The 13,853-nt window shown below is 37.4% G+C and overlaps 1 protein-coding gene across 3 annotated transcripts in view; it reads right to left on the bottom strand.

The window, feature by feature from the left end:
- LOC754150 overlaps positions 1 to 13,853 on the bottom strand; it is a 42,683-nt gene that overhangs the window by 19,976 nt on the left and 8,854 nt on the right. Inside the window, exons 1-4 of one of the 3 annotated variants that reach the window (XM_030982686.1) lie at positions 10,362 to 10,723; positions 3,447 to 3,571; positions 2,557 to 2,682; positions 1,304 to 1,951 (exon numbers count right to left, since the gene is read on the bottom strand). In XM_030982686.1, the coding sequence (XP_030838546.1) occupies positions 1,304 to 1,951; positions 2,557 to 2,682 (774 nt within the window). In that variant the 5' untranslated portion in view covers positions 3,447 to 3,571; positions 10,362 to 10,723. Of the gene's footprint in view, positions 1 to 1,303; positions 1,952 to 2,556; positions 2,683 to 3,446; positions 3,572 to 8,743; positions 8,855 to 10,361; positions 10,724 to 13,853 lie in introns of those variants that run through there. The other 2 variants (XM_030982685.1, XM_001184597.4) reach the window with 2 other exon arrangements.

Consider the following 13,853-nt stretch of genomic DNA (forward strand, 5'->3'; position numbering starts at 1 on the left):
TAAAAGAGCCCCCCAAAACTGCATAGAGTTCAATGCAAAACAAAATGAAGAGTGATATTTTCATACAAGCAAGCTTGAAAAGTAGCCCCCAAATAATTTAAGTATTTTTTTTGTGGTAAGTTATAAAGTTGAGGTGTTCTGATCTAGTGGATGAAAGAGAGGATTATGGATGACAAGGAACAGGCGACAAGTCCCTGACATATCACCAACCTCCTTTCACAAGCATTAATCTGCATCTACCTCACTCGACCCAGGTGAGGAAAATCAGCAACTGTCAAAACTTAATTGCTTATCATGCCAGAATGCTATACGAGCAGCTGAGCTAAAGCCTGGGTAGTAATACATGTAGTAAAGCCCAAGGAGTGTCAAACTTGACAGGCAAGAGCGCTATACAAGAACCCAGGATTATTACAATTATTATTATTATTATCAAAAACTATGAAACATGACCACATGACTACAACATATGACAGGATATTGAGGCGTTGAGTTGAGTTTGGTTTCTACATAACATTGATTAAAACCAATCAAGACTTCCACCGATAAGTCGTGGGTATTCTCCCGAGGATAAAAATAAAACACAAAGTTGTTGCCTGTCAGTTGGTGGTGCGGACCCTCCCCCAGGCCACACGTGTGTTGCACTTGCAGAGGCAGCCAGCCTTCAGTCTCCGATGTCAGCCATGCTAATCAAATTAACGTAACCTTATCACAACACGCCCTCGGCAGACAGCCACACTCATAAACAAGACAAGGCATTTCGGTAAAAAGGATATGATCACTTAGTTTGCAGGGAATTAGTCACAAAAACAAGTGTTAAAAAGTGACAGCAATTAAGCGCTTTACGCCTTGGGCTACTTATTTGTTTTGAATACAAGTGACAAGGAAAGGAATGCAGCAGCTACATAGAATAATAATGAAGCTCTCTTCATTTATTCTGTTTATGATGCACAATCTCTCCTGCTCAACAATTTGCAATATACGGTAAATAGAGATACAATATGCATGTACATCTAGAATCTAGGACAGTTTTTAAGCTAGACTGAGAAACAAGAGAGCAAAACTAAATTTCACTAACTTTCTTGTCCTTAATCAGATTTTACTTAAATTACCTCTGATCAGTTTCTCGCACTTTTCTACTTTCCTCAAAACCCACTAGATGTCAAAATAGACCCCCCCTTTTGAAGATGGTGTAGGTCTGACAAGCTTTTCTCTGATGAGTGACCACATTGTTAATTTTTCTTAAATATTTGTGATTAATTTCTAAGATTCTAAATTTCTCTGGGAATGAAGCCCTGCTACTTACCAATGGAAGATAATTTTCTGGTAAGACTAGTTCTACTCCGTCATCCGTCTCCTCAATCTTGGGTCTGAGATCATAATCATCCCACTCAAGATCAAAGTCATTTCCCATCAAACCATTCCCTGATTTCCTCCTCCCATCTTGCCGTTCGTTCCTCTTCCTCTGCTGGGCGGCCTTCTTCGCCTTGTCCGACCCCAGGTCGTAGTTATCCCACTCTAGATCCCACTCTAAGCCGGAACCCCTCGACCCTCGCTGGGCTTGGTTATGCCCGGTCTGGTTCTGGTTTTTAGGGTAGTACGATGAGGAGTTGCTGGAGCTGTGGTGGTGGTGGTGTTGCTGGGATTGTGGTGGCGGTGGTGGTGGGGACTGTCTCTGGGGATGATGTTGCTGCTGCTGTTGCTGGACGTGTTGTTGATGTTGATGGTGGTGAGGGTGGTGATAATGTTGTTGCTGTTGATGAGGATGGTGGTAGGGTTGCTGCTGGGGAGGAGGGGAGTTGTAGTAGCTGTTGGGAGGGTAGCGGCCGCCTCGTCGCCCCCGTGGTGTGTGGTGAGGTGGGCTAGGTGGTGGGCCACTCCCGTAACCCCCTCCGCCGTTGTGGAAAGGACGATGATGTGGAGGACTGGAGTTCCTCGTTGTTACAGTGTAGACCTGAAACAACAAACCAGACAACAAAATCAAAAGAACCTATCCATCAAATTATTATTTGTTACATACACTGTAGCTCAGGCATCTCTTATAGTGAGGGAACATTCATAGAGTGCAGTTCAATGAATTACAAGCCTAAAAATTGGCCTCTGCTAGCCATACTAAATGTTGTATGATAAACGCTCCGATGACAATTGCTCCGAAATTGGTATCCTACACTAACTAAAGTCCTAAGACTGAACAACAACTATACCTAACCCCAACTCTGAGTTATAAAATAAAATCCAATTGCAACCCAGGCCCTAGTTCTAACCTACAGGCAACGCAAATCCCATTGTACCCTAAATCTATACCTTGTAAGGAGTGATTGTTATGATGAATACAGAATGAGTCGTACAAGTAGCCATAAACCAACCCACCTTGTAATTATTGTGGTAGCAATGTGCCCTACCTGGATGTACATATATATGTGTAAGTTAGGGTTAAGGGTCAAGGTTAAATTTAGGATTACATGTAGGTCTGGGGTTGAAGCTCCGAATTTTGGTTAGTGTTATAAATCGACTGTGAAACAATTGTCACAGGAGCAAATGTTGCTTCACCCTACTTACCTGAACAGCATTGTTGTAATTGTGTTGGTAGCGATGTTGCGCATTAGCTGGATGTATGTGTGGTATATCACCGGCACGACGCAGGGATGAGGTAGGATGGTACATCCGACCAACTGCCTGGGACATCTGAAAGCAAACAAAAATTTTATTAATTAATTAATTAGTTATTAAAACTACTACAGCTATAATTGCATAACAGGTTTGACAATATTCTCAGAATATTGATAGCATAATATTGATAGCAAGGCGGGTAAAAGTAATGGAACCTAGTCTTGTTTTGGGGATCTGGAAGCATTCTACTAAAAGAGGACAATTTGATGCAATTCCTTTGCTTTGTTCTTTTTCAAGTCCTTTCACTTTTTAGAGAAAGAGAGAAAAGAGAAGAGTAAGAAGGAGGGAGAGAGAGAGAGAGAGGGAGAGAGAGAGAAAGAGAGAGAAAGAGGGAAATACCTGTAAGGAGAGACGAGTGAGATAGAAAGTGAGATAATAGATGGAGTATTAAGAGAGAGGGAGAGGGGGGCATGAAGAAAAAAGGGAGGGAGAAAGAAATAGATGGAGAAAGAAATAGATGGGGAGTGCAAGAGGGAGAGATGGAGGAAAATTAAGTAGGAAAGAGCGGGTGAGAGGGAAGAAAGAGGACAGGAAACATGGAGAGATTAAAGGCGTGTTCAGATATATGATGCAGTTAACTGCTAATAAAAAGTCGCTGCAGTTTTCAACATGTAAATGAAAGGCAACTGCCCACAACAAAGGTCCTACGCATGCGTATTCACTGAAAAACTGAACCCTGTGTTATAAGATAGGAAATTTGAAGCATATTACACTTTCCGTCAATGGGTAGCATATCTAAACAAGGCCTAAGTAAGAAATGTATTAATGGTAAAGCTTACCTGAAAGATGGAGGTCGAAGAAGAAGAGAAAAGAGGAGATGGCAGGCAGCTGGTTGGGTCTGAGATCACCCCTCCCACTCATTGCTTGAGAAGCCCTTTAGGGAAGGTGCCACACATTCAGATTTCTGTAAGAAATTAAAAAAAATATATACTTAAGACACATTAGCATGACATATCAAAGCAGTACTTTTTTTCTAAAATAATTCCCATTGCTGTACAGTGCATTCAATCCATTCAAAGGGAGGTGGGCATTGTCTATATACAAAACTGGCCTCGTTACAATTTCGCTGACATCCCACGGAAATGCATGTATTTTTTTTCAATGGAATGTCGGCCAACTTAATGTTCTTTTCAATTTTAAAACTGTCTGAAGTACATGTTCATGTACAACTTTCCTAACTTCCTACTGAAGCAAGTTTCTTTCAATTCATAAGTTGCTATGGGATGTAGGCAAACTTTTAGTCATGATAATTTAGTGAAACAAAGATTATCTCAACTCAAAAGCTAGAGTTATAAAATACTGTACTATAATCTTGATAATAGTTTGATTTCGCTCTATCACAACTTTGTATTAGACATGGCTTGCCTCTGAATAGAACACGGACTCCCTGCAACTTACTGTAAGTCTAGATGTTGCACTACACATGTATGATATACCTTTCTCCCTCTCTCCCTCCCAGACATGTTTTGAAAGCTCACTAGCTCCCATCCCTGATACAATCTTCAAGCAGGCACATCTCCTTGTATACATCTAATGTAATCACACCCAGATGTGCTAAGGGACGGAGAAAGACGATTAAAGACGAGGGGAACCCGCGGGCCTCCCTCTATAGATGATGACGGAGCGCAGACAGGCATGTATGTGCAGGGAGGAATGCGGTAATCAAAGATGGCTCATCACAGCATCGCTTCATGTCTTTCAATGTTTATTTGTGAATCATGTAGACGAAAGAGAGGGCAATATTCAATTACATCTATATACATGTAGAGGGACCTCTTCACGGGCGGATATCAATGTACATCATTCAATAGTGCAATTGCACATGAAAAGATGCAATTGCATATGAAAAGATCAAGAACTGAGTCTGTACTACATAGAAACTCAGTAACTTTAGTCTTTTAGAGCTATCATGTACTTTACTCAATGTTAAAGTACATTCATACACTGTACTTCCAAGTCTCAATTCATTATCCAGTCACTTTGAGTATGAAAAGATCAAATCGATACAAATTTTTAGAACTATCAGTACTAATATGCATACAAAAATAGGGCTAGTTATTATTGTTTGAACAAAAATAGTCTATTTCCCATGAATAGAAGTACAGTCTTTCATGATAAAACATAGTATAAAAACATCATTCAGAAAAAATGGAACATACACTGTACCAAAGTAAATTTATAGGCTTTCATTTTATGTCTTTTTGTTTATTTTGTTTGTTGTTTTTGTTAATGTCAACAATGGGCATGGTTACATGTAAGTGAAGCAAATACAGAAAAGAAAACTAGGTTATGTATTAAAATCTGCAGCACATGGCACAATCATACTTCCAAGTATCAATTAATTTTACTCAGTCTCTTTTGAGTGATGAAGTCACAAAAAATCAACATAAAACCCCTAATCACATATAATTTCTAAGTCAGAATGCCTACTGTATACATATCATATGCACACAGGTTCAGAGATCCCAAACATTGGACTTGACCTGATATATTTCAAAGAATCGAGAGGTCATCTAAAGAGGAGAGGTCAGCTAAGATTATGGATGCAGCTAGGAATGCAATCCATTCAAATCACACATTTTCCATTCCAGACGTGATGACTTTTACCCAGCTCAGTCCTGCAGCTAGTTATAAAGTCTGTTTTCTCACAAAATGATAGGGCCTAAAATTCTGAAACATTTTAAGTTCAGAGACGTCAATATTTTTCTTTCTACATTCTACTTTTTCTTTTCTACTTTTAAAAATTCTTACCTGTAGAATATATGTACATTACCGTGTGATTTACATTAGTTCATAGGGACTTTTTCAACAACAGCCTTTAAGACCAAGACCCAATTTCATAAAACTTTCTATCAATAACAAGTTACAATAACTGTTATAAGCTACTGAAATCATGGCATTCGATTGGCCGAGAGCAAATTTGTCAGAGAAATTTGGCATTTGTTATTGATAAGTTTTATGAAACAAGACCCTGCTCCCTTACCCCCTAATGTATTTTACAGAATGGCCAAAGCCGCCAAATTCTCATTACCTAGTACATTTGGTTTGTGTGTCTGCATCTTTTCAATTTTTGCTATTTGTTTGAACTAAATAGATTTGAATACACTACAAAAGCTAGTGTTATTCCTTGGTAACTGCACTTTTTGGAGACACTCTCCAAATTAAATGAAGTTATAATAGAGAAGACTATACAATGAGCCTATACTTGGTATGACTTGTTTACTCCATTCTTTCTTCAGTATATATTTCTTAGTCATTGTTTATTTTTCATAATAATTTTCCCCCTCCTTCATCTTTCAACTCCAATCTTTTAGATTTACCTTATAAATAAACATTGCTAGAAAATATAAACAACTTTTTTTTCTTCCTCAATCAAGGTTTTTATTTCCATAATTTCATTACATATTTTCATCAATTACTAAATGATTTGTTTATTATATCACGGAGCAATATAATTTTGTTCAAAAGATAGAAAATCTAATCATGGCTGGATACAGGCTACAATGTAAGCACTACTTCATGAACTCCTCTCAAATCTCAGGAATTCACCTTCCCTTGGGTAGACCTTTCTAGTCTCATTCTTCAGACCTCTAAGGACATAATTTCATGTGGGATCAGAAATTTTCAGCTGTAAATCTTTTGTGAATTGTATCATGGTTAACTTTTTTGTTGCAGTATCAAACTATCACAAACCTGGACCACTAGCAAACTTTAAAAGAAAAAAAATCCACTATGGATAGCAAACAAATTAAAAAGTCTGATTAAGGCTAAGCTTGGACATATTTTCTGTAAGGAAATGATTGTTTGGAGTTACATATTGACAAAAGAAAACAAAAGATTTATTTAGATCTAGAAATGGACTACAACCTACAATTGATGAGTAAATATATCTTTCTAGCCTACATTAATCAATTAAAATCAACAAAATCTGAAAGAAAATGAGTCTTGGGGTGGGGGAGGAGAGATGGTTACCCCAAAAAAATCAATCTTTAACCCATTTCTTGTTGGAAGTAAAACAATTCTAAAAATAATAATGGTTATAACTTATATATCAGGATACAAATTTCACAGAGAAGAGATACAGTAGTTACAAAATATCAATCTTTAACCCCTTTTCGTGTCCGTAGTATAACATTCTAAAAAGTTACATGTACATTCCAGGATAGAAAGTTTACAGAAGAACATTCCAATAAAATATTACACATATAGATGTTCATTCATATCACTTATCATTCACTGTTTGTTGTAACTAAAACTACTCTAAGGGTCTGTTAGAGCAGACTAGTGAGTGAGGGGGCTCAGTCTGCCTACTTGAATCTGAAGGGAGTTAAATGACATTTACTTGAACTTCCACTCCTAACAAATACAAATGTGAGCATTGTTAGCATCTAAACTATGCTAGATTTGTGTTAAAGGTACACATAACCTTAATACTTCATGATGCATATAATATAGTAGATAATTCAGTTGTTGAAATAACAATAACATACTAGTTCTTTATTACTATTAGAATATCTTTGTATTGAATAAAGAGAGCACCACAAGTATCTACATGTACGTGTATAAAGATTTTATAAAGATCTGATATCTGCCCAGAAATTGACATATTATTGAATGCTTTTATCATAATTGTACAAGTCAGATTGATTCTCAGCTTCTCTTACTTCAAGATTTCCTTGGAATGAGGGGTTCAATGTAATTTGATAGAGAACTTTTTCCCCCACATAAATGATTTTAAAAAATATATATACATGTGTTCGTGTATAACATAACAAGACCAGAAATTGAAGTGCATGAGTACTTTGTGTCACTTCATTGTCAACACATTTTTATCACTCTCTCTCTCTCTCCCCCTCTCTCTCTCTTTCTCTTTCTCTCTCTCACTTTCTCTTTCTCTCTCTCACCAATAATCCTTCAATGGAATACATGTATGTCATGAGGACTATAGCATTTGCATTTAAGTTATCTGAGAAAGAGTAAAAAAAACTTACTCATGCAGTGTGTCTCAGTGCAAAAATTCTGACTCTAAGTTTCTAAATGTACATATTATTTTAATTACATGTATAACTACCGTAATAAAATACCTCCATTTACACATAGACTGTTTGTCTTTTGGGTCAATGAGTTCAATTAGTCTATGACAAGCTACAGGAGATCCGGTTAGTAGTTCCCCCTAATGGGGAAGTGACATATCGAGTACAAATAAGCTACTGCTCAGGATCTCATTAGCATGCTACAAAAATGGGTAATGAAAGATTACCGTACTGCTTTCACTAAAAATAGTTGAATATGAAATACATGTATATATGCACATACTGTCTGTTTAGAGCCAGAAGGTTGGTTAGTCATACTCATACATGTATACATCATCAGAGAGTTAATCCTTCTGGTTCTGAACAGATGATACATGTAGGTAATTTGGGGAGATTTGAATTTATTTATTTTAATTTGATGCTCATTTTCATTTAAAAAATTCTCAAACAAGTTTTAAAAACAAACTTTCATCTTAATTTGAACAGAAGGAAATGGAATGCTTGTTGACATCTATGATACAAAGTCCCACATAATTATTGTGTTTCCATGTATCCAGGATTCTATGGTTGGGGGAGGGGAAGGGAGGGGGCAAAAGTTATAAAATTATTTGAGAAGCAAAGAAAAATGTAATTAGCCCAGCCCATGCTTTGTTGTTTTTCTCCTCTCCCCCCCCCCCCCCAAAAAAAATATATATATTTGGCCACTGGCCTCCTGCCTGCCCCCCCCCCCCCCCCCCCCCCGCCCCCTGACAATCTGTAACACTCAATAACTTGTTATTTATATAAATATTTGGTAAAATAAATTACCAACTAAGAAATAACAAAATATCATGCTTAAATTTAACAATTAACTAACAAGTAGGCCATTTCACATTTTTGATTCAGGAGTAATACCTAATGCCATTTGATGTGGGCAATTTCTAGGAAAACAACAATGTGCACTATATTATATAGATACAAATATATATATCTATATATATATATATAAATCATTGCCCTACATTTGTTGTAAAGTGAGACATACTACATGTAGCGCCACATACCAGTCTTCAATGCAGAATACTCCAATCTGATGTCCATATAATTCCAAGAGTGAAGTAAATTGCCTTGATCAGGGATACTAAATGTCTCTGCCTCGATCATAAGAATGTACAGGTGTACACATGTACAACTGTATGTAGACTTTACATTTCCCTAAAAGACCAATACTTCACTGCACAAAGTACACACACAACAAAGAGTGAATGAATACAGCCCTTTAAATCCTGAACAATGCACCAGGAAGCGTATCAACAATTAAAATGCTAGGAAAATAGGCCTTGCACATCTAGCCTCTCCACCCACGATCTATCTCGAATTCATACAAGATGTTAAAAGCGTGACAGGGCTAAACAAACATCACCTTTGATAACATTTCAAAAATGCTACTTTGTTTGTATCATAAAAATGCAAATCATCATGGTCACAAATTGTTGATACAAAATAACTTGTAGTTCAGTTTTGAGTGCTTACAGTACATGTACATGTAGACACACACAAACACACACACCACCAGTGTACATAATGAAACAAATTAACAAGTTACAGAGAATGATAAATGGATAGAATCCGAAAGAGAAAAATAGAAAATAAGACAAAATGAGAAAGGCCTAGACAAAGACAGAGAGAGGGGGAGGGGTAGAGGGAGGGGGTAGAGGGAGGGAGGGGGTAAAGAGAGGGAGGGAGGGGATAAAGAGAGGGAGGGCGAGAGAGAGAGAGAGAGAGAGAGAAAGAGAGAGAGAGAGAGAGAAAGAGAGAGAGAGAGAGAGAGAAAGAAAGAGAGATAGAGAGAGAGAGAAAGAAAGATCAAACTTTCCAAAGAAACATAATATACCTTCAGTTTCAATTGTTGACCATTTCAGTGCAGGAAGATGAATTCTCCTCCCCTATTACATTATATTTCCTTATTTGTCTTTGTTTTTTCCCTTTCACAAACCAGTCATGAAAGAGAAAAGGGGGACTGTCCAAACAAGACCATCTTGGTCTTTACTATATTTGACCTTATGTATGTTTGATCTCACTCTTATTTTTATTATTATATACTACATGTATATGCATGATTTATTGAATAAAGAACAGATGTATAAGTTGTGTGTTTATTATAAGTTTTGGTAAATAATTTTTTAGTCAGACTATGGGGCACTTAGAGACACCCATATTAAGTGCCTAATAAATATTGTGTATTATTATTATTAATATTATTTACTGGTATGTTTTATTATCTTCTCTTCAGAACAAATAATACTGGAAAGAAGTTTGTAAGTCAGAAGTTACTACATTTTCATGATAATATAATCAATAAATTGAACTTGAACTTGACCTTGAAAGTATACAATAACGTCCTTGTTTTCACGAAGTGACGGTAGTGAGAATAATCGTAACGCAAAGTGAATGCAATTTTTTTTCACTACCGTCACTTCATGAAAACAGCGACGATAATATAATGATCCTCTGATTTGTTTATTAGCACCTAATACATCTAAGCACTTTACAGAAATATTAAACTTACCAAAAGAAATATTTAAAAGTTTAAAACTTTTTTCTGAATGAAATCCTGCATCACCAAACAATTAACACTCTTCTCAGAACTGCTCCTTACAAGATATGAGAAAGAAGCCCTACCTTGTAAACTACAATGACTGAATACAATCCAAGTGATCCAACTGATTACAAACACTGCCAGGCCAGGCATCTACAACGTACATCCAAGTTGCTGTCTTCGTCAATCTCACAAAATCCCTCTCCACAATACGTATTCCCTGACTCCCGGTTTATATGAAGAACAGACCAGGCAGCAGGTCCACTGTCGTTCCTCTCCCTCTCTGTAACTGTTCACTGTTCGCAGAGTATACTGCCCGCTTATACATGGAGATGTTATGGCAGATTAGGACTGAATATTATATGACCCGTCTATTGCAGCTGTCAGTTAGCACTTGGGGGGATAGACTCCTGGCCCAGTCAATCGGAGCAGTTCTGGAGACTAGCTTCGTGAACGGAATGAGAAGTTGTTGCTTTAGTTTTTTAAAGGGAACTGTAAGTATACTAGAAGTCAAACTTAGAGTAATGAAATGGGTAAGTTGTACAATATCCAAGAAGCAAAAAAAAGTTTCATGCTTGTGGAATGGATTATTCTTTACAAAGCACTATGACAGAAGAAGCTGCTTTCTTTTTCTTTTTCTGTATTAAACTACAAAGTCCCTATATAGAACAAAAAACATTTGACTTGATGTTCATTTTCTACATGTATGTGAAGGGGCTGTCAACAGCCAGAGGTATAACTGGGAAGGCAAAGGGAGCACTGAACAGTGAAAAAAATACACGGGGGCTCGGGGTGAAATAGCCCTGTAAATTTGCATAGAGTTCAATGCAAACAAATTTTAAAATGTTATTTTCATGCAGGCAAGCTTGAAAAGTAGCCCCCGAAAAATAAATATTAATTTTTTCCCCGGCACTGAATGGCAAAAAAGAATTCAATAAGGAGGAAAGAAGAGAAGAAGAAAAGGGGAAGGGAAATAGGGTTGTGAAAAGGAGGATCATAGGAGCCCTCCTACACTCTAATTTCATATTCTGACAACCAAGTTCAACAAGTGACCCCCCCCCCCCCCCCTCTCCCCCACATGACAGCAAAACTATTAAAAGAGAGTTAAAAACCTGAAGTACTATTAACCAGGGACAACATAATCCTTGCTATCTTTTGCCTAGGGTCCAGTCAAAAATCATATTGTACCATGCACTCCTTCTTCTAGTAAACATGGGTTTTACAAAGGTTAAGAACGACTTTACCCTTTTTTCACTGCTTTCGCACCCCCCCCCCCCTAACAATCTCATTTTTTTTTTAAAGAATCAAAGTATTTATTGATGAAAATACAACTTGATATAAATGGAAAACTGAATGAATGTAGAATACAAATATAAAGGAATCAAAAGTATTTACCCTGCCATTATTGCACAAAAGCAAATTAAAACCTCATTTTCCACATCCCTCCAAATTAGGGGTCGATAGGGGTCATATTCTCATATTATGAATAGCGACCCTTTTCTTCGATTATGAATAGCGGTCCTTATGAATCATGACCTTTATGAAAAATGACCCTTTTCTCAAATTATGAATAGCGGTCCTTATGAATAGCGGACCATATGAATAGCAGTCCTTATGAATAGCGGTCCTTATGAATAGCGAGCGGACCCCCTTGAGGAACATTATAAAACCAGCAAAACAAACAGCTTTCACATTTGAAAAAAGATATTGCGCTATCAAAAAGCCTGTCCTTGGAGTCTAGATGGGGCTGTTGGGTAGAAAGATAGCATTGACAATGATGTCATTCATATAGCATGATGTCATCTTCCCCCAGTAGCTAGCTACATGTAAACACTCATTCGTTATAACGTTAGGGAAAGTGCATAGGCACGGTACTACATGCAGTTCATTTATAAAATCAGGAAGACATTGCGCTTCCTGAGTCACAGGATAATACTTGACAGATATTGTTTCTTCTTTTCTGCACACTCATCCTGAGAGTAACTGAGAAAAGTGATCTAATCATCTAATGAGCCCCCCCCCCCCCCCCCCCCCACTCCCCACAATGAGGTGAACTTGCTCTTTCATTACTAAAAGCCTGTAGAGTTTCAGGAGACCCACAAAACTTTTCACATACATGCGGAGTGTTGGCTCAGTCAGTAGAGCGTCCGCCACACAACCGGGAGGTCGTGGGTTCGAACCCCGGCCGCGTCATACCAAAAGACGTTAAAAGATGGGAGTTGTTGCTACCTGTTTGGCGTTCAACAATAAGGAATAGAGCAACGTCGATCTGGCGCTGCTCAGTGGCTGCCGGGCTCACGATCAATTGGGCAAAAAGAATTTCCGTTTCGGTTTAATAAAATTTGGAGTGGACCATTAGGCTATTATTATTATTATTATTATTAAAATCCAAAAACAATGCAACTCAATTCAAACTTTCATTCAATGAAAATTTTGACTGAATTTCGCACATGTGGTTTGTACATACTTCTGAAAGTTTTGAGTTGCTTTTCAACTTTTCAAAGCATAGCATTATTGACAGAGGCCCTTAAAGTGAACATTAATTGTTTTTAAATATTGATTTGATTTGAATCATTGCTTAGAGAAGGCTAGATCGAACAAGATTATCAAAATTTACAGCTTGGAAACATTCAAAGTAACAATTATTATCAATTTTCAAACAGTAAAATACAGCCCCAATTTAGCACTTGAAGAGCTCTCCAAACACTGCCAAGATGTGTGTTATTTCATGTTATCATAGAATTCTTTCAAGTTTTAACATGTAAATGTTGCAACCCTCAATAAAAACACAGAAAGCCACAAAATAAATGCGGTTTGTTTTGTGAGCTGAATACAAAGGTAGGAAGCTGTCATTTTTCAATCAAAATAAATGATCAATTGACCACTACTTCCTCTTATTATTCTTGAAAATATATGGTTTAGAAAAACAAAACAAATTGTTCAATCCTTAAATCCGTTATACAGGAAAGTAATACTTTGGCACATTTAACAGGATTTCAATCTTCCTGCAAATTGTAAGTAACCAAGTAGACTTTTTTTTAATATGCATTTTTAGTTAACAATAGTAGCCTGCTTGCTTTAAACTTGTAAATGTGTAACGTGGGCAAGTGACTATTAAAAGCAACAAACCTTGTCCTTCTTTCAGATCACCGGTGTGTTGGCTCAGTCAGTAGAGCGTCCGCCCCACAACCGGGAGGTCGTGGGTTTAAAACCCCGGCCGCGTCATACCAAGAGACGTTAAAAGATGGGAGTTGCTGCTACCTTGTTTGGCGTTCAACAATAAGGGATAGAGCAACGTCGATCTGGCCCTGCTCAGTGGCTACCGGGCTCACGATCAATTGGGGAAAAAGAATTTCCATTTTCGGTATTATTATTATTATCCCCTCCCCCCCCCCCCCCCATCATCCTTTCTCTCTCTCTCCCTCTCTTCCTTTCTCTTCCTTTTCCTTTTTCACCTTCCACTGACTACAAATACATGTACATGTTATAATAATTCATGAAGAAATTTCTACACATGGATGCAATGTCAAACCAGGTACAGGAAACTCACATGAATGAAACCAAGTCAAGCAGAA

Source organism: Strongylocentrotus purpuratus, unplaced genomic scaffold (genome assembly GCF_000002235.5).
Source record: "Strongylocentrotus purpuratus isolate Spur 01 unplaced genomic scaffold, Spur_5.0 spur5_scaffold_13, whole genome shotgun sequence".
NCBI classification, from domain to species: Eukaryota; Metazoa; Echinodermata; class Echinoidea; order Camarodonta; family Strongylocentrotidae; genus Strongylocentrotus; species Strongylocentrotus purpuratus.